Below are 21,228 nucleotides of genomic sequence, written 5' to 3'. Positions count from 1 at the left end.
ACATACTACTTTCCCAATTTGGAACCAGTCTGTTGTTCCATGTCTACTTCTAACTGTTGCTTCCTGACCTGCATACAGATTTCTCAGGAGGCAGGTCAGGTGGTCTGGTATTCCCATCTTTTGAAGAATTGTCTGCAGTTTGTTGTGATCCCCACAGTCAAAGACTTTAGCATTGTCAATAAAGAAAAAGTAGATGTTTTTCTGGAACTTCCTTGCTTTTTCAATGATCCAGCACATGTAGACACTTTGATCGCCCCTCACATACTCACAAGTACTCGTTATGGCCTTCTCTCCTTTGGGCTCTGCTGTGACTGGCTCCAGGTCCTCCAGCTGACTCAGGGGAATCTGCACATGATGCTCCAGGTCTGACCAGGTGTGCTGAGTGTGCATGGACTCAGGATTGGGTCCTCAGGGGTGGCCTGGAGGGGTGGTGTGGAGAGAAGGCCTTCCCTCTTGACCTCTGGGCCCTGCTTGTGGAGAAACCTCAGCGGCCACCTTCACCAGGAGCTCGAGTTGGCCCTCACTGGCAGTGTGGCACCCTGGCCTCTCACTCGGGGAGATGGACAGGGTATCCCCATCCATCGGCTCCTTGCTTCTCTAAGGTGGGACTCTGCAACGACAGTGACCAGCAGCCAGCCTGGAGGTATCAGAGCCTCGTGTAGTCATTATCTTATCCCTGCCTCTTCTGACCACTTGACCTTCTGTGCCCAGAGCAGGCCCACACCTGAGTCTGCGCAGGCATCCACCAGGTAGGAAGACATCTGTCTAGAGGGCTTGGGATAAACCTTGGAAGGAAGAGTGCTGTTCTGGTTTTCCACATCTCATCCCACCAGCTCCGACCTGGGTGTGCATGTGATTGGCCCGCCAGAATTCTGACACCCCATCAGTCTGCTCTTGCTGGAGGCTGATCCACTCAACATAAATCCTGCATTTCCACACATACAGGGAGGGGACCTAGGGCTACCTGGCTGGGATCAGATGGGTGACCTGTCCTGAGCTGGCCTGCCCTGCACCTCCTGGGGTTACTTTTGGGTCCCTCTGGGGAAATGGCCAAAGGCTCCAGGGTGAGATCTGACCCAGCGTCTGGAAGGTCAGATAGCACTCTCACTGGGAACTTTCCCAAGGCCAGGGCCTTGGGGTATTGGGACGCAACCCAACAAATCCCTTCCTCCTCTCCCACCCAGTGAGCTGTGTAGGGGGCTTCTCTAGAAGAGGGAGCCTGGTTACCCAGATTCCAAGTTTGGGGGCTCTCTTGCCCGGAAGTGAGGTCACGTTCTGGGATCTGCTTGTCCTGGCTTCCCCCTTACTCAAAGCTCCCCCAGGGCATCTGTGAGCTGCTGACTGCTCTGTCCTCCCCATGCCACGTCCATCACAGTGACTCCAACACAGCCTACCCCACAGTCCCTGGGAAGCCTGGGTGTGGCCAGGGACCCAGCCTTGAGGAAGCAGCTGGGTTCAGACCTGGCTCCTCCTCCTCCTCCTCATATGACAGGAGACAAGCCATGTGCATCTCAGCGTCTCCCCAGAACCCTACCTGCACAGTGGGCATCACTTTGGCATCTGCTTCCTAGGGAAGCCATCAGGTGTATACACCTTTAAACACCTAGAGTGCCTGTAAAACTCATGGCTTGGTATCACATGGAACTCATGAACACACTTAGCAAAGGAAGGATGACATAAAAGGCTGACTTGGCACAGAATGCAGCTGAAACAGTTCTGGGTCCCCTCTGGGGTCTGGGGACAGTCACTCCCTTTTCTGCTTGTTTCCTAGATTCCCACCCCCCACCCCTCCGCCACGGGAGAGTTGAAATTCAGTAAAATTCAGACATCTTCCCCTCTTGCATACAAACAACAACAAAAGAGATGCTATGAACATATATATATATATATATATATATATATATATATATATATATATATTTATGTACTTGTATAGATATATGCTTTCATTTTTCTTAGGTAAATACTTAGGACTCAGATGAATAGATCATATATCTAACTTTTTAATAAATGACAACATAGCTACACTATTTCATATTTCCAGTAGCAGAATATGAGTATTTAAGTTCCTTCATGTTTTTGACAATACTTAGTAGGTACAGTTTTTAATGTTTAAAAAGCGGCATATTTTTTGATTTAATTTGCATTTCCCTAATGATTAATGATGTTGAATATCATTCATTATAAATATTCACCACCTATATATCTTCTGTGGCAAATCATCTGTTTGAATCTCATACTCATAATTTATTGGATTGTTTTATTATTCAAATCCCCACCAACAATGAAAGTTTCTGTTACTCCACATGCTTGCCAGTGTTTGAGATGTTTCCTACTCCTTCACATTTTATACGACAGTCAGCACTTCTTAATAAACTCCCCTGGGGCCTCGCCCAGGAAGAAGAGAGAGGGATGTGCAGACGCACAAGTAGGTTTAGGTGCCTGCAGAGCTACGTAAGTGAGCCAGAGTTGAGGTTGCAGTCACAAAAGTCCTAAGAATCCCTGATGGCTTCATTGTCCTGAGTCTTTTATTTTCCCACCAAATTTTGCCAGGGCATCTGCATATGGTGCCCACAGATCCAACTTCTTTCTGAAACTTGCACCACCTCCATCCTTCAAGAGTATCCTAAGGGATATGGTCAGGACTCCTTGACACTGCCAGGGAGTTGTGGACAAGATTCCTGAGTTCCTTAAGAGCAGCCTGTTTACCCCCAGGAATATGGCTGTTCTCCCATCACAGCTCACGTCCTCCTAACTCCCTACTTGGCCTCAACAGCTCCTGGCCAGACAGAACCTCAGGTCTTTCCCAGAGAATCCTGGGATCTGGCATGTTGTGTAGACCTTAAGCATCCCTCGAAGAGCTGCTGGAGGCAGGGTGTCTGGAACAACTACATGCCTGGTAAACTGCCCCACCCCTGCACCCCTCTTCCCCTCTCTCCACATTCTCGACCTGTGACCCTGTTCACAGGCAAGCACTGCAGAGTCCTTGTCCGCATGAGCCTTGATGAGCCTTGAACACCAGAGAAGCTACGGCTGTAACAGTGGGCTCCTGGGCTCTGCCTCCTTCCTCGGCTGAAGGAGGCGGCAGTGAGTGCCCTGGCCTGGAGATCCCCAGTCTGAACACCTGTGGACTGGAGAAGGAGACATTGCTCCAGGGATGGAGGGCTCCTAGGCTCTTCTCAGCCTGAAGAGAAGTAGAACCACACCCTCCACAGAGCCGCTGTGCTTCCAAGACACACAAGGAAGTCTTAGCTCTGGGAACAAGAGGCCCCTCCAGGCCGAGTAGGCCTCTGGTCATCTTCACCAACCCTGGTTTCTTCTGTAGGTCTTGGTGGTGGTTCAGTGGATTTTGTTGAAAATGACATAGTCTTCTTGGGATCATTCATCACCCATGCAGTCTTTATCACACTTTCATAAACACAAAAAGAAGTGCATAGAAAGAATGAAAGTTGCTCACTCATGTCCAACTCTTTGCAACCCCATGGACTATATAGTCCATGGAATTCTCCGGGCCAGAATACTGGAGTGGGCGGCCTTTCCATTCTCCAGGGCATCTTCTCAGCCCAGGGATCGAACCCAGGTCTCCCACATTGCATGTGGATTTTTTACCAGAGCAGCCACCAAGGAAGCCCAGGAATGATGGACTGGGTAGCCAATCCCTTCTCCAGGGATCTTCCCAACCCATGAATCGAAGTGGGATCTCCTGCACTTCAGGCAGGTTCTTTACCAGCTGAGTTACAGGGAAGCCCCCAGAAAGAATGTAGCGTTCCCTTTAATCCTGGAGCTTGGATGGACTAGGGAAGCAGCCTCTGCTCCATGAAAGGTTTAAGCCCAGACCCGTCCCTCATGACTTTCGGGTGTCGGGATTTCTCCATTCACATGGGCCCTGTCCTAGTGACCAAAGTTCTCCACCATGCAAGCCCTGAAGGAACAGGGGAGGACTCACCCTCCATACCACACCCCTCACACCCAATACAGAGACCCAGCTGCCCCCAGCAGCCCCTCACCCTCAAGGTCTTGTCACTGATTCTAATGAATTCTCAGGATCAAATCTTATGGCCTTTGGTTTCCTCCTTCCATCCTTTGAAGCTGGCTGGATTAACTGAGTCATTTTCCAAGTCCAAAAATTAGTAGATAACTGGAAATACCTTGTGGTCCCAGACATATCTGGTCCTTTGTATCACATATTCACCAGAAAATTATCAAAGCCTAGTAGAGCTGGCTGTGTGGTCTACAATTAGGAATAAGAAAGCCTGGGCCCTCAGGGGAGGTTTTACACATGTATATATATATGTGTGTGTGTGTGTATATACATGTATACATATATATATATATATATATATATATACACACACGCATATATATATATTTGTATACTTTTTTTTCTGTAATGATTTCTTAGAAAAGTTTGCTATTGTCAAGCCAGGACAAAATGACTTATAGATGGTTCCTTAGAGGGAGTGACCTCAGGGACTAGAGACGATGTGTGAAAGAGAGGAATATGAAACTCTGCAGAACTGACCTTCAGAAACAGCTGGAGGTGGCCCCGCAGGTGGTGGAGAAAGATCTGGGGAGACAGGGCTGTGGGGCTGCGGGTTTCTGGGGTTGAGGAGCAGAGAGGGCCTCTCAGAGCCATGTTCTCCCGAGATGGGAGAACAAGGCGCAGTCCTCATGGAGGTCTGGCCCAAGGGCTCTGCTAGGGACTGTCTCTCTAGAGCCACCTCATGAACAGTCTTACCAGTTCTATTATATCTGAAAAGTTACTTTCTTCTCTCTGAATGCTTCCTAAATATTAAGTGAGAAATGTGCTCCTTTAATGGTATTTACATGCAGTTAGTCTTCCTGGACTTTTATAAGGGTGAACATGGGTCAAGATAGCTTTCTTCACTTCATCAGTCTACAGTTCTCCGTTATGTTCATAAGGTGTTCAATAATGTGATCTCTTCACTTGTGCCATCTCCTGCTTCTCTTTCCATGTCTTTCCCTGAGACATTCTTTTTCTCTGCTCCCACTGCCTCAGTCTTTCTCCCTACAAATTTTATTGCCAGTACTTTTTTCTCAGTACAGAGCTTGGCCCTGGAAGAGAGTTTTAGTTGATTATGTCTGAGACTTGCAGGAACCAGATGGTACCAGTCACTTCACATGTTGTTGTGGACTCCTGGCCTGTTTCAGTCTCCACTCAGCCTACTCAGGTACATCAGTTTTTCTTAAAGTGACCTGCCAACATTTCAACATATTTCTATTGATAACTTTTGGGCTTCTAAAATTGATCAGATATCATGTTTCTTCCTTTTGCTTCATCTAAACAGATTCTGATGGGGCTTCCAAGGTGGCTCAGTGGTTAAGGAGTCTGCCTGCCAATGCAAGGAGATGCAGGAGATGTCAGTTTGATCCCTTGGTTGGGAAGATCCCCTGGAGGAGGAAATGGTAACCCACTTCAGTATTCCTGCCTGGAGAATCCCATGGACAGAGGAACCAGGAAAGATACAGTCCATAGAATCATAAAGAGTTAGACATGACTGAGTGACTGAGCACAGGCACACAAACAGATTCTGCTACCCCCATGGAACTTAGATATCCCTGATTAATCTCCACTAGCTCATACTTTGGGACTTTCAACCAGTTTTGTTTTAGAAAGTGTTCAGGAGTTTTGATTTCTTCTTTTTTTTTTAGTCTGTTTATTTGGCCATGCTGGGTCTTTGTTGCTGCAGGCTTTTCTCTAGTTGCAGCGAGAGGGGCTCTTCTGTAGTTTCTGTGTGAGGGCTTCTCATTGTGGTGGCTTTTCTTGTTGCTGACCATGGCTGAAGGGCGTGTGGGCTTCAGCAGTTGTGGTTCCCGGGTGATACAGCACAGGCTCAGTGGCTGTAGCTCAGGGGCTTAGCTGCTCTTGGACACATGAAACCCTCCCGGATCCAGATCGATTGTGTGTCTCCTGCACTGGTGGGCAGATTCTTTACTATGGAGGTACCAGGGAAGCCCAGGAGTTTGATTTTGGATCTTAGATTTTCTTCTGTTTTATTTAGAATTTTGGAAATAGTCTTAAGATACATTGTACTACTTACATATTTCCAGAATTCCAAAGTATAATTTTGAGAAATGCATTATACAAATAAACAAAAAATGACTCCTATCTGAATTGTCCTGTTTCTGTAGTTTCCATAGCTGTATATAAGAGAGAACGAGCACAGAGGAGTTGTTCCAGAGACGGAGTCCTTCAAGGCACATTCTCTGCTTTACTCTGAATATTTGAGCAGACTCTGCTCTCTCTGGATGTCACTTCCACCACTCTTTTTCCCGAGGCTGCGGTGGTGTCACTTCAGTCGTGTCTGACTCTGTGTGACCCCATGGACTGTAGCCCGCTAGGCTCCTCTGTCCATGGGATTCTCCAGGTAAGAACACTGGAGTGGGTTGCCATGCCTTCCTCAGGGGATCTTCCTGACCCAAGGATTGAACCTGCGTCTCTTATGTCTCGTGCCTTGACAGGCTGGTTCTTCACCACTAGGGCCACCTGGGAAGCCCCAATCCTTTTCTACTTTATCCCTATTTATTCAAGGACAAATTTGGGGATAATTTTCTGTCAGAAGAGTTTTACATTTCAAAAAGTGTCCTGCACTTCTATCAATTTCCACTGCACCACAGAACTGAACGGAACTAAAGGCATGAGACTGGAGTGCACATGAATAGGATCAGTTCAGTTCAGTTCAGTTCAGTCGCTTAGTCGTGTTCGACTCTTTGCAACCCCATGAATCGCAGCACGCCAGGCCTCCCTGTCCATCACCAACTCCCGGAGTTCACTGAGACTCAGGTCCATTGAGTCAGCAATGCCATCCAGCCATCTCATCCTCTGTCATCCCCTTCTCCTCCTGCTCCCAATCCCTCCCAGCATCAGAGTCTTTTCCAATGACTCAACTCTTTGCATGAGGTGGCCAAAGTACTGGAGCTTCAGCTTTAGCATCATTCCTTCCAAAGAAATCCCAGGGTTGATCTCCTTCAGAATGGACTGGTTGGATCTCCTTGCAGTCTAAGGGACTCTCAAGAGTCTTCTCCAACACCACAATTCAAAAGCATCAATTCTTTGGCGCTCAGCCTTCTTCACAGTCCAACTCTCACATCCATACATGACCACAGGAAAAACCATAGCCTTGACTAGACGGATCTTTGTTGGCAAAGTAATGTCTCTGCTTTTGAATATGCTATCTAGGTTGGTCATACTTTCCTTCCAAGGAGTAAGCGTCTTTTAATTTCATGGCTGAGTAAGTGTCTTTTAATTTCATGGCTGCAGTCACAATCTGCAGTGATTTTGGAGCCCCAAAAAATCAAGTCTGACACTGTTTCCACCGTTTCCCCATCTATTTCCCATGAAGTAATGGGACCAGATGCCATCATCTTCGTTTTCTGAATGTTGAGTTTTAAGCCAACTTTTTCACTCTCCACTTTCATTTTCATCAAGAGGCTTTTGAGTTCCTCTTCACTTTCTGCCATAAGGGTGGTGTTATCAGCATATCTGAGGTTATTGATATTTCTCCTGGCAGTCTTGATTCCAGCTTGTGTTTCTTCCAGTCCAGTGCTTCTCATGATGTACTCTGCATATAAGTTAAATAAGCAGAGTGACAATATACTGCCTTGACGTACTCCTTTTCCTATTTGGAACCAGTCCATTGTTCTATGTCCAGTTCTAACTGTTGCTTCTTGACCTGCATACACATTTCTCAGGAGGCAGGTAAAGTGGTCTGGTTTTCTCATCTCTTTAAGAATTTTTCACATTTTTTTTGTGATTCACACAGTCAAACATTTTAGCATAGTTAATGAAGCAGAACTAATATTATTCTTTAAAAATAATAGATTTTATTAATATTCTCAAACAACTGATTCCACATTAAAACCAAACCAAAACACTGCAAGACAGTTCACAATACTGACTAATGTAAAATTAAATATAGAAATTCCTTGACATCTCTCAAGCTCACAGAGAGTAAGCTTAGAAGCCAAAAGTGTAGTAACATGATCATTTTATTGAGTTTCAGAATGTATATCTAGAACATTTACTTTGTGGGTGGTCTTGCATAATAAACTTACAATGAAGCAAGTGGATTTACTTTTGTATTTGATAAGTTTTGTGGCACAGAACCTCACAATGGCTCTGTGACATGCCGGGTGGGCAAGGCTAGACAACAAAGGGGGAAGTGAGAGTAGCAGCCGTATTGCAGCATGCACACACCTTCTGTGATTATTGACTCAGGCACTGCACTAAGCTAAGGCTATCATGAGGGAAGTTTGCATGTAAGAATCTTACCCTGAGTTTAAACTAGAGAGCTTACACTAATTCATCTTCTCACGGTTGCTTGAAGGGCAGACTTTTAATAAACACACAGTTACAGGCCCAGTGTCGTCCTCTACAGTGAGCTCCGGGCTAGTCCCATCTTCAAGCTCTTCCTCTGAGGTGATCTAGTGCACCAGTTTCTCCATAAGAGGAAACATTATAGTTGGATCTGGTGATCTCATTTTTGTCATTATTTTGTAAAATACAAAAACATAGAGAAATAAAGTCACTGTCATGCCAGCATTCCTAAAAAGACTTCATGACTATGACAAATCATACTATTGTAGTAATTATCGTATATTGGCATATTTCACTTAGGAAAGGAAAGTGCTAAGGAAATTGGTTAAGACTTGGATTATAAATCCCTTGGGGTTGTTGTTAACAAGAACCTGCCCCAGCAAAGAATGGTTGTGCTTTGCAACTTGCTGTCATTTTGCAAAAGCTTGTTTATAAGCACTTAGGAGCATCAGCCACTTGAAATGTACACAAACGGCACATATGTCTTAAAAGACTTAAAGACAGGGTCAAGATTCCCACTCCTTTCAAAAACTCTGCATTCTCAAACTGATTGTTCAGTGGAAAATATGTCAGGGAAGAAAGGTAAGGATATGTGTGATTTCCTCAAAATATTTTTTGGCTTAATTTTTCCAAAGTGGTCACTGTTGTTTCTGTTTTGTTTGAGAGTAACCTATTGATGAAATTGACCCAAAGGGGTGGCTGAGCTGGGGCCTTTCTCTACTGTCTCCCATGAGCTGGGTGGGAAGCACCAGGCAGAGAATTCCCTGGCCTGTTGTTGCTGGGGGGCACTGAGGGGCTTGATCTCTGTGATGATATGGGGCAGATAAATTTCCTTCTAGACTGGTGACCACAGGAGTTCTTACATTGAAGTGCTTTTTTACAATTTAAAATTCAATGAATCAATACAATAAAGCTCTTCTTCCATGACAGAACATATTTAATAAAACCTTAGAAAATAAATTTCCAAGTTTTTCAAGACATTTGCTAAACTCTATAGAGATGAAAGAATTTTTCCAACTTGTTTAGTAAATTAAAAATCAAAATTAAGGCCATTCAGAGAGTCACAGGTTGGGTTCGTGGTACAATCAGTGACTCTTGAGGAGAGGATATTGGCAGATATGTTTATGAAGATAAGCCAATTTGTTAAAGCAGTCTTGCCTTGTTTTAGGAAATCTAATCATCCATATTAACCCCACTGGAAGACTGGTGAAACGTAATCACTTGAACAAATGGGTGGGGTTCAGAGACACAATATAAGGAGACTCCAGGAGGCAAAGTCAGTCTTCTCCAGAACTGAGAGGGAGTGTTTGGAGTTCACCTGCATCTTGAGACTTCTGAAAGTCACACTTGGAACTCTTGACCCCTGAGCCAACTTCATATTATTCTCCAGGGTAGACTGTTTCTACACCTCCTTAGGTGAGTATACAATTCACCACAGAGCAGCTTCTGGGACTCTTCTGAGGGAAAACAAACTAAATTTCCTAATTTTAATTTATCGGTAAAATGAGATTTTTTTCAGTGTAACAGCCCTGTTTACCAACTTAGTGAAATAATCCTGTTCCAGTTTTGTTAGCTTGTCTTGACATGCACTGTGGAATGATTAGGGGGATTCATTTTACTTCTGTGATTGTGTTTCTTTCTTAGTTGTCCCCATGCATTTTAAGGACTCAGAAAGTGGCTGACTGATATGTTTTGTGTTTGATGTAGCTTCTAAAAATATTTCTTGAGACTATTCAATTCAATATGTAGCACCTATCATCACTTACCCGAAAAGTGAAATGTGTCTGTATATACCAGAGAGAATACTCTACACTAGAGCTAGATAATGCACACAATGAGCTGCTTAAAATATTGCTAAAGTGAGGTAACTATCATCCCTCCCAAAATAAACATTTTTGACTGAAATCTTAAAGAAGCTAGGGAATGATTGAGCAGTCAGAAAAGTGACACTACTGAGCATACAGAGATGAGAAACTTAAGACGCTTCTATGCTTAACAAGCACAGGCAAAAGGACCTAATTTTTTTACAATGTAAAATTTAAATCACATGAATTTTTTTGATGATGACTATTTCTATAACATGTAAAATGCATCGGGTGAGTATGGATAGAAAGAAAAATTCAACCACTTACTATATTCATGTAAATAAACTCTGGTTGGAATAAGTTACAATTTGCCAACATTTAATTTCCTCTTTATTGACTCTGAGTGTACTCAAAGTGCTTTACAAAGAAAAAAATATTTTTGGAAAAAAATGCAGATTGAGATAAAAAAAAGCACATCTAAAGAAAATGCATGATAATTACATGAAATAATACAAATACAAGCTTAATCAACTATCTCACACCAAATCAATGACTGGCATAGAGAATAGTGACTGTTTGCAGAAATTAGGACCCACCACATACAGCTGTCAATTAGGTCAAGCTCCTGAAGTCATGCTATCTAGAGGAAAACAAGACCTCATCAAAACCGAGCTTCTCCAGTAGGTAGAGGGGAAAGAGTTCAGAAGATAGTGTTGGTTAGGCCACTGAGAAAATTGTCTGCAGCTCTTGAAAGTTGTGTTTCTGTTTTCCATTTGTATCCAATGAAAAATCCAGATTCTTCTGCTCCTAAAGCAGTGTATTATTTAGTCACAACCCAAGTCTAATTTTGTTTGTTCCTTTTTTGGCTTGGGGAAAGAGGAATAAACTCCTGATGTTCTTCCCTCAGGAAAATGGACTCAGAAATCCCAGAAGCCTTCCAGAAGGAGCTCACCTGCCTCGTCTGTCTGAATTTCCTTCTAGACCCAGTCACCATAGGCTGTGGACACAGCTTCTGTAGATCCTGTCTTTGTCTTTTCTGGGAACAAGCCAAAGTCCCTGCCAGTTGTCCAGTGTGCAGACAACGATCAGAACAGACAAGCTTCAAAACCAGTTTTCTTCTGAAGAACCTGGTGTCCACTGTCAGAAAAGCCAATCTCAGGCAATTCCTGAAGTGTGAGGAACACCTGTGTGCGACCCACAAGCAGACAAAGACGATCTTCTGTGAAGCCAACAAGAGCTTGCTCTGTTTGGTCTGCTCTCAAGGTCAGGAGCACAAGACTCACAGACATTGTCTCGCTGAAGAGGCTGTTGAGGAATCCTGGGTGAGTGATGCCTCTGAGAGCACTTAGGAAGCTTGAGGATGGTACACCTAAGAGAGTAAAATGATGATGCTTAAACCCTCTCTTTACTGAGTTGGTAAAGAATCCACCTGCAATGCAGGAGACCCCAGTTTGATTTTGGGTTGGGAAGGTCCCATGGAGAAGTGATAGGCTACCCACTCCAGTATTCTTGGGCTTTCCTTGTGGCTCAGCTGGTAAAGAATCCACCTGCAGTGCTGGAGAGCTGGATTTGATCCCTGGGTTGGGAAGATCCCTTGGAGAAGGGAAAGGCTACCCACTCCAGTATTCTGGCCTAGAGAATTCCACGGACTATACAGTCCATGGGGTCACAAAGAGCTGGACATGACTGAGCAACTTGCACTTTTACTGAGTGCCACGTACAGATCTAGTTAACAATAATAAAGCAGTGAAGAATATAGAGCAGTATCCCTGCTTTATGGAACTTGTATCCAATGGCTGGCTGATGAAGCTAACTGAAATTACTTGGGTGATATATTATTATGCTATTGACACTGTTGGGCCTTAATTTTAAGAAAGAAACTGTAAAATCTACAAGTGCAAAAATACTTTTAATTGAATATAGGTTTTCTAATCCTGGACAAGAAGGAAGATGCACTACATTGGATTTTACAGAAGATAAACATAACTATATCCAAATTTTGATATAAGTGGCCACAGCAGCTGAATATTAGTCATATCTTAGGCAGATAATTCCCTAATGGTGTGTGGATTTTTAGTGTAGAATTTCATACAACAGATCATGAGTGAGGAAAAACAGGGACACCTGATGACCTGTTGTGGTCTGTTAGTGTCTCCCTCAAGGACCTTGATCTAATAATCACCAGTACACCCCAATCTTTGGGCTCTGAAACTCCAATGTATTTCCTTTTCTTGTACTAAAATTCATAATTCTTTTACAGGAAAAGTTGGCAAAGCAAATGACATCTTTATGGGAAAAGATTCAAGAAACTGAAAGAAATATCAAGAAAAGTAGCAGAGGAACTGACCCTTGGATGGTAAGTAGAAGAACATATTTCTCTGAGAAAACAGATTGAGGCAGACAGTGAGAAACTTACCATTAATAAAGTGAGCTGAATTCAGAGAGTGAGTTGAACACCATCAGAAAAAACCTTCTAAGCACCATTCAACCAACATTTTCATGCCTCTCAAGCTCTTTAGGATCCAGTGGATCAATAGCTAAAACAAAAGACCCATTAGAAGAAAGTTCTAAGGTGGAGGTTTATGGTGTGATGTGGATGATTACATAGACGTGATTTAGAATCTCAAGGAAAATTTCTCAAACTTAAGATCAATTCCAGTTTTGAAGTTCAAGTAAATGTTTAAAGATTCATGGGTTATTTCAGGCACAGATTTCTGTCAGTCATACCTTCCAGAAAGTAAAAGGCATGTCATTGGGAACCACAAAGTGCTTCAATCTGATTAGTACATGAGCCCAGGTGATACAAAGCAAACACAAACAGCACTTTAAGGAGTGTGCCCATCACGGTGAAGAGTGACTGCTCTCTAGCTAGACAGTGATATTGGTTCAAGTTGGAGAAAATGTAACATGTTAAACAACTCAGGGGGAAAGGAACAAGGAGAAAGAGTTGGAGCATGAGAGAGTGAATCATTCAATACCAGGAGAAATATGAAATGGAATGAAGAGAAATGATCTTCCAAACAATATGGGAAGAAGCTTGTGAACTTATGGGGAGGAAGAAAACTGATTCGTAGAGAAAAGAACACTAGATAGAAATGATTGAGGCTGGAAAACTGTTCAAGGACAGGCAATAATTTTTAGAAAGATGTTCCCTGAGATTACCAACACTTAAAGTATTATGTAGCATGGCACTAAGAGAGAAAGCCAGGAGATGTTAGGTGAAACACAAGCTTATGTATTAGCATTGAAATGAGGATATTGCATATGACAGATGAATCACCCATAAATTTCAATTGCTTACATGGGCTCTTTCGCATTTAACAGGAGGCATATGAAAGAAATGATTCATGAAAAGATTTTCTCCAAGTGTTTCAGGAACTCCTGAATTAGATGAAAGTTGTTTGAAGAAAGGGTAGGTTTGGTTTCTGATCAATTAAAAAGAATGAAAACAAGGTGAAGGAAAGAAGAATGAACTTCGCTTCTGAGATGAGGGAGAGCATTCATTTAGGATGGATATAGCTTCTTGGGAGAGAACATGAATCATAGCAAACTAAATGATGTTGAAATTCATCTCTCAACAGTTTTATGTGTATCGACATGGAGACATGATTAGGAGAACTTATCAGATGGCACCCCCATTTCTCCCAGAGGAAGAAGATTACTATGTAGAGAGTATTGTAAAAGAAGGCCAAAACATATACAATCAACTCAGAATAAGGCAAGAGGAAATAATCAGAAAGAAGAGAGAGCTCCAAGAAATACAAAAGGAGCTCATTCAAATGTGCTCTAAACCAGACATGGAGCTGCTCCAGGTAAGAACTGAGGATGTGTTTGAAAATACATTACCTGACGTTCACACCTTTGACTTCCCTAACATGGTATATTTCTTCATCCCCTGCGACTAAGGTGGGATTCTCTCCTACTTGGAAATATTATAGATAAAGTGCAACTCATGCAAATTATGCCTGAGCAAGCTTTATAGCATTCTGATCCTAGATATTCCCCAGGAAATATTCCCTTTTCAAAATCTCCTTTTGTAACTTGCTTCTATTAAAACCAGAAAGGAACAGCTTATGTACTGATTCCATTTTTTGGCCTTCAAATGTGCAATGGGAGACATTTGGACAAAGCTCATATATGTATATACAAACACACATATACATGTATGTGTGTGTATATATGTGTGTGTGTGTGTATGTATATTTCCATTTCCTGTTGAGATACACCAGGTTTCATTAGACATTAGTTTGGAGTTTATTACACTTTGGGTAAAAGCCCTAGGAAAGATCAATATGCAGAGAGCAGAGGGTGAATCATCAGTACTCTTGTCCTTTCTCTGTTTCACCTTTCGTTTTATTAACTCCTCAAGAAATACATTCTATCCATGTAAAATATGTTGTCCCAGAGGGTTTTTTTTTTCCAGAAAGAAAAGGAAAACAGATTTCTCAGACTGTTCCTGGTGGTGGTGATTAAAACTCTACTGAAGTTTTGCAAACCCAAATCCTGGTTGCCTGTATATAAGGTCTAACTTGTCTTTTTTTTTTTTTTTCTTGACAGGAATTGGAAGACAAACTGAAATGGTAAGCTTTTCGATACTGAAGAGGGCACCTGGGGGCTCTGAAAGAGATACAGCAGCACTTAACAAAGTGATGACGTAACTTACCTAGATAATGCTAGATTGCTTGTGTACATGTGTCTGCACCTGTTTTGCTGAGTATGATTTCTTGCTCAAAAGGAAGTTAGCCTTTTTGCTACTGTGGCAGAGGGAGGTATTATCCAGCTCAGTGCAAAAATATCTTAAAGGTCAGTAATTTCTGATTTAGATTTCAAAATCACCAGCACCTAGAGGTGCAAAGACTAGTTTTCCCCAAGTTTGAGGTTAGAGAGGCAATTACCTCTGAGAAATGGGCTGGAATCAGGGCAAGAAGAAGAGTGAGAATAAATTTCCAAAAACAGCTCAATTCTATCCCATGAGGGTGGAAAAGGGATTTAGATGAAGAATGTTGAGCTGAAGAATGCTGTCTTATCGTAAAGGCTGTGTTTAAGAAGCCCTGGGCAGCAGAAGGATGAACCCCATCTTTCTCTTACAGGAGTGAGTCAGCACAGCTGCACGTGCCTCAGCCTCTGCTCCCAGAACTCCCTGCGCGCCCCATGTCTGGGCTGATGGAGTGGCTCAACCACTTCCGAGGTGAGTGTCACCCCACTGGGGGTGTCTGCCCTGCAGGGTCCTTCAGTGATGGTGTCCACAGAGTCTTTTCCTGCTTAGCTTTCACCTTGTGCAGGGGAACAGCCTTCAGATAGACAGGTGAAGACATATACGGTCACAGAGTCACTAAAATCCTTACAGAATACATGCAGGCTGGTGCAGATACTGATTTGATTCAGGCCTCATCAAATATTTTTAAATTTCATAAAATTTTGTATAATGAAAAAAGTAACATGCTCCCAAAATGGCTTCTTGAGCCCTAGAAATATCATGACATACAATGTCAGCTGTTCACTGACTTCTAGAAAACTGGTAATTAAAACAGGATATTAAATTTCAGAGTTTAAGTGCAGTTAGAGTTTTAAAATATTTTTTAAGAATACATTTTCTTCTCTTTTTTATTTATATTATTTTAGAAATATTTCTCTCTTTCTTTAGTTTTAACCACACTGGGTCTTTGTTGCTTTGCACGGGTTTCTCTTGCTGTGGGGAGCCAGGTTACTCTTCACTTCAGTGGTTGCCTTCTCATTGCAGTGGCTTCTCTTGCTGCAGAGCACAAGAGACTCTTGATGAGTGAGCTTCAGTAATTGTAGCATGTGGGCTCAGTAGTGGTGGATCCTGGGCTCAAGAGCACGGGCTCAGCAGTCATAATCCACAGGTTCAGTTGCTCCACAACATGTGGACTCTTCCCAGATTAGGAATGTCCCCTAAATTTGCAGGAAGCATCTTCTCCACTGTGCCACCAGGGAAGTCCTAAAAACATTTTGGCTTAAAAAGTTCTTAGGAATTGAAGGCATAAAGTGATTTTTCCATTCACATAATTTTTACAAAATATATAAGCCTCAAAAATCAAATGCAGAAATCACAAGTAAGCAAATGGTAGGATGATGAAGCCACAATGAACACCATGATAAACTTCACCCTGGAGGGTGACTTAGCAGGAAGTGGAAGACTAGGCTTCAGTTTGGAACCACAGATCAAAGACAGAAAAGCCCTACAAATAAACTACTTTGAAGAACCCATCCTTAGGTTGTACTTCTTCAGTGTCCATTTGCTAACTTAACTGAATGGTAGAGTGATCACCAATTGTCCATTCTACAATTCAGCTTTTTTCCTTGCACAGTGGTGGTGAAGGTGGGGATAAGATATGCTGTCATGTTCTTGGAGGTGATCGATGTCCAGGAGTCCAATCCTTTAGATGTAATAAATATACAATACACCCAGCCAGAAGTCACCTTGACCTCCCTCTAACTTATAATCTCTGAACTTGTAGGTAGTTTTTTCCATTTTAATTAGTTCTTTCTTCAGCATATATGTTAGCAATATTTAAACCCAATACTTTCCAATCAGAACTGCCCTTCCAATCTTACAATATATTTCCAGTGAGACTCCAGGTGGACCACCTTCTCTGGTAGATAATTTGAATTTTAACATTGATTTTGACTGGCATTTTCCCTCATCTCTCCACAGTCAACTTTTCACTCAGTAATGAAGTAAGCAGTCAGCACATCAGGTTGTTCGATGATGCAAGACGTCTGACGTATGAACATGACAGCCTCCATGCATCTTTGGATGGTGGAACATTGAAGTATTTTGCCTCATGGGGAGACCAGAGCTTCACCTCCGGCAAACAGTACTGGGAGATGCTTGTGGACCGCTCTTGGGACTGGGCTGTAGGCTTCTGTAAGGATTCCTGGATAAGGAAGGATGATGGCATACTGGACACGTCCAACAATGACAACTTTCTCCTTGTGTGTGTGAAGCAGGATGACCATTACCAACTCTGGACCACAGCCCCCACCACGCCTCTGTACATAGAGAGACCTCTGGGCAGGGTTGGGGTGTTCCTTGATTGTGACAGTGGGAGTATTAGTTTTGTGGATGTTGCCAAGTGCACCCTCCTTTGGAGGTACGATGATGGCGTGTGCACTTTCCCTGTCAGGCCCTTCTTCTGCACTGGCCACAGGTGAGGATCTGAGTCACGGCCCAGACGGGGTGCTCAGGACTCCTTCTCTGAGGGAGCCCTTGTCCACTGCAGCATATCAAGGAGACTTCCTGATCTTTAGGCTCTTTCTACTGTAATGCAGCTTCTTTTATTGTTATTTGATGTGAATATAGTGTCAAATGCACACTTCACTTGGTTGTCCTCCATATTGCTGACAATAAATTCTTCTCTTGTTACCATGTGTCCAGAATATATGCTGTGGGTTTTCACTTCCTTTATGAGCTTCCTAAATTCACCACAATATGATCATGTGCTTCCCACTTCCTGGAACTCAATACAGGAACCCAGAACCTGCACAGCATAGGCAGACCTGGTCACCCACCAGGCCTACATCAGCCTGCAAACTTCTCCTGCTTCCTCATAATCTACTGCCCTATATACATCTATTCAACCTCAAGATGAAATCTGATTTGCAGGGAAATTGCCATTGCCCTGGAAACCGGGGAAAGCATTTCTTTTAGAGAACTCAGAATTTGCATGTCTTTTTCTATTACAATAGTATAAGGGAAAAGACAGAAAGACGGAAACAATCTCCTAAAGGATGGACGCTGTGGCTTCCCTTTGGCATATCTGAAATACCACCATCATTATCACCATACTTGAGGGCCATTATTAAATAAGGGCTACTTGAAGACACCTAGTGTGATTTACGACCATGGATATGATAACCCAGAAAGTTAAGTCAATGAGGGTGGGATAAGCAGGATAAAGTGACAATACATATTCTCGTTGGGATAAAGCTGGATGGTGTGGAATTTCATTGCACTACATAGCATGGCTCACAATTAAATACATTTGAATTATTTCTGAGACTTTTCCGTTTAATATTTCCTGAACAAGGTTTTAACCACCTGAGTAATTGAAATCAAGAAAAGCAAATCTGCAAATGAGTGGTTTACTATATATTAAAAAAATAATAATCTAGAGAAAGGGGTTAGAGAATTGTTTGGACTTTGAATAATTTCCAAGTTTTCCTGTTGGTCATGTTACTCTGGAACACAAGATTAACATCTGGGTCATCAAAAAAGAAAGAAAAAACATAGCTAGTTATGAACCTTGTATACCATGGGGCCTTGCATAAATATGAATTTCCACTTTAACAAAGGTTGAGAGAATCTGTTTGAATTTGTCATGTTGTCAATAAAGCATTATATGTGGGTTATTTCTGGAAAACAACAGGATTTTTGAAAGTAACCAATTAATGCAATTGCCTTATATTAATGTGTGAGAGGAAAAATCAGACTGATAGTTGAAAGAAAGGATGCCATGAACATACTAGTGCACATCATGAACTGAAATGAAAGTGAAAGTTGCTCAGTCGTGTCCAACTCTTTGCAACCCCATGGAATACAGTCCACGGTATTCTCAGGCAAGAATACTGGATTGGGTCACCTTTCCCTTCTCCAGGGGATCTTCCCAACCCAGGGATTGAAACCAGGTCTCCTGCATTGCAGCAGACTCTTTACCAGCTGAGCCACAAGGGAAGCCCAAGAATAGTGTAGTGGGTAGCCTATCCCTTCCCTAGGGGATCTTCCCAACCCAGGAATCGAAACAGGGTCTTCTGTATTGCAAGTGGATTCTTTACCAACTGAGCTAAAAAAAACTAAAACAAAATAAGTTAATAGATGCTTAAGAATAATTTAAACTTATGTTAATTTAAACATAAATTTAAATCATATTAGTAGCTGCAAATTCTGTCTTAAAGCTTTGGAGTGTCTTTAAAGGTCACCATCTGGACCATAATACATCATCACTATTAATGTTTTTTTAAGAAAACTGGCAAAACACAGTAAGAGATAAACTGTAGGTATAAAAAGTCAAGTATGGTCATTATTTCTGATGTAACAAATGTTCACCTGAAACACACTAATAAACAATAAAGTAAAGAAAAAAAGAGTGTACAAAAAATAAAATAACTAAATAAATCACTAAGATTTCTTCTGGAAACAAGATTAATATTCAAACACAATTTTTTCATATATAAAAGATACAACTACTTATGAAAGATACAATTGTTTATGAAAACAAAAAAAAGTAGAAAAGCCAGGAACCTAGAAGGGGAGAAAAGAACAAATAATGAGAGGGCCTTAATCTTAAACAGATTTCCAACATCATTCATACATCAGTGGGATATGTATTAGTGACAAAGAGTCAGGATTTCTGCTAAGAATAAATGCAGAAGCTGGCTGGAAAACAAGTGGAGTACCTCATTCAAAGGAAACATGAATTTTTTTCTAGTTTTACTTTTCTAAGTCAGAAAGAAACACTTTATTGGCAGATCAGAGCTTAAATATACATATGGAAATATTTCTGCCCCAATCTATTCACTTCCAGCAGGAGAGTGGCCTACTTTTATATTAAGGAAGTAAGGAAGTGAGATACCAAGATTTTGGAAACTTTCTTAATGTCACCTAGCCCATCTCTCATTAAAATTTCCCCACTGTAGTTCCAGTACAGGGGTCCATGAGGAGAAATCCATAGAAAAGGAATGGCTCATAGAACAATGATGAGAACATTGCAGTTGGTAATTATGATTGGGGCTTTACTTTGTAAAATGTTTCCTTTATAAACTCTTTGGTAATTAAATTTGTTGCAATGAGAAAAATCATAAAACTACATGAATAAAAATAAAATAAGCATACAAGCAAATTTTATGAACAAAATCATGCAAGTTGATGATTGTTGAAGGTAGATGACAGTCTGGAGGGCAACTAGCAAGCAGCGGAAACTGCACCTCACATGCAATCAGGAGTAAAGAGCAGAAAATTACTGATGATACATTTCTTCTAAGAAAGTGCATTTATATTTTCTTCCTAAATGTAAATTTTCCAAACTGGTATCTCCAAATAACCCAGGCAAGGCCTTTAATTAGGTCTAAGAGTGGTCCCCTTCTTCCTTGAACCAAGAAGAAGCAGTGGAAGTAAGTTTTATTCCTAAGAACTTGCAGCAATAAAAAATCACCATTTTCCGTGAAAATTTTGGGTACATCTATATTAATATACTGAGAGTTGTGTTGTCAGTCAATGTACCATAAATAACATTTATACTACTACTACTACTAAGTCACTTCAGTCGTGTCCGACTCTATGCGACCCCATAGATGACAGCCCACCAGGCTCCCCTGTCCCTGGGATTCTCCAGGCAAGAACACTGGAGTGGGTTACCATTTCCTTCTCCAATGCTTGAAGGTGAAAAAGTGAAAGTGAAGTCGCTCAGTCGTGTCCGACTCTTAGCGACCCCATGGACTGCAGCCTTTCCAGGCTCCTCCATCCACGGGATTTTCCAGGCAAGAGTACTGGAGTGGGGTGCCATTGCCTTCTCCAATAACATTTATAAAGTTAAGCTAATAGGTATCATAAGTGTATCAGGTTTGTATCAGTTAGGGTTCAATTATAGAAGGAGAGAGAAAGAAAGACAGAGCTCATGTTCACAGGGAATTTTCTCCTGTGATGGTTACGGAAAAGTGTGAGGACAGGAGGGCACTTCCTCAGGGAGGGTAAACACAAGCAGGCTGGAATCTGAGTTATTCAGGGCAGAGCTGTTGCCTGCAGGAGACTGAGGCATTGGGAGTAATGCTGATCCACATACTGTCTGAAATTTTATTCCATGAATTACTATACATCTTTTAAAGACCTCCTGTTGATTAAATCAGTGCATCTGCATAATCTCCTTAGATTAGAGTCTATATCATGGATTTACACCCTCCAAACCTCTTCACAGCATCACCTAGATTAATGTCTGCTTGAATAATTGCAGGAGATGTGAGTGTTTTACAAAGTGGCTGGTGGATTACCTTAAATCCTAATATTACAGCCTAGTCAGATTGAAACAACAGAAACCCATTACAAGACCATATGCCATTAAGCATAATTAA

The 21,228-nt window shown here is 42.0% G+C and overlaps 1 protein-coding gene across 1 annotated transcript; it reads left to right on the top strand.

The window, feature by feature from the left end:
- Positions 1–11,054: 11,054 nt before the first annotated feature.
- On the top strand, positions 11,055–17,319 carry LOC113886075 (tripartite motif-containing protein 43-like). Its single transcript, XM_027532008.1, has 6 exons — positions 11,055–11,465; positions 12,404–12,499; positions 13,725–13,955; positions 14,701–14,723; positions 15,234–15,331; positions 16,820–17,319. The coding sequence occupies exons 1-6, from the start codon at positions 11,055–11,057 to the stop codon at positions 17,317–17,319; spliced, it is 1,359 nt and encodes a 452-aa protein (XP_027387809.1).
- Positions 17,320–21,228: the final 3,909 nt, after the last annotated feature.

The sequence above is a fragment of the Bos indicus x Bos taurus genome, chromosome 29, assembly GCF_003369695.1.
Source record: "Bos indicus x Bos taurus breed Angus x Brahman F1 hybrid chromosome 29, Bos_hybrid_MaternalHap_v2.0, whole genome shotgun sequence".
Taxonomy (NCBI): domain Eukaryota; kingdom Metazoa; phylum Chordata; class Mammalia; order Artiodactyla; family Bovidae; genus Bos; species Bos indicus x Bos taurus.
Note: the sequence above shows the minus strand (reverse complement) of the source record. Positions and strands in the feature narration are given on the sequence as shown.

Bases quoted from the DNA above. Each gene is read 5' to 3' on its own strand.
- LOC113886075 (XM_027532008.1), top strand. From the start codon at position 11,055: ATGGACTCAGAAATCCCAGAAGCCTTCCAGAAGGAGCTCACCTGCCTC. The intron at 12,500-13,724 runs GTAAGTAGAAGA...ATCTCTCAACAG, and splicing joins GAGGAACTGACCCTTGGATG to TTTTATGTGTATCGACATGG. The intron at 14,724-15,233 runs GTAAGCTTTTCG...TTTCTCTTACAG, and splicing joins TTGGAAGACAAACTGAAATG to GAGTGAGTCAGCACAGCTGC.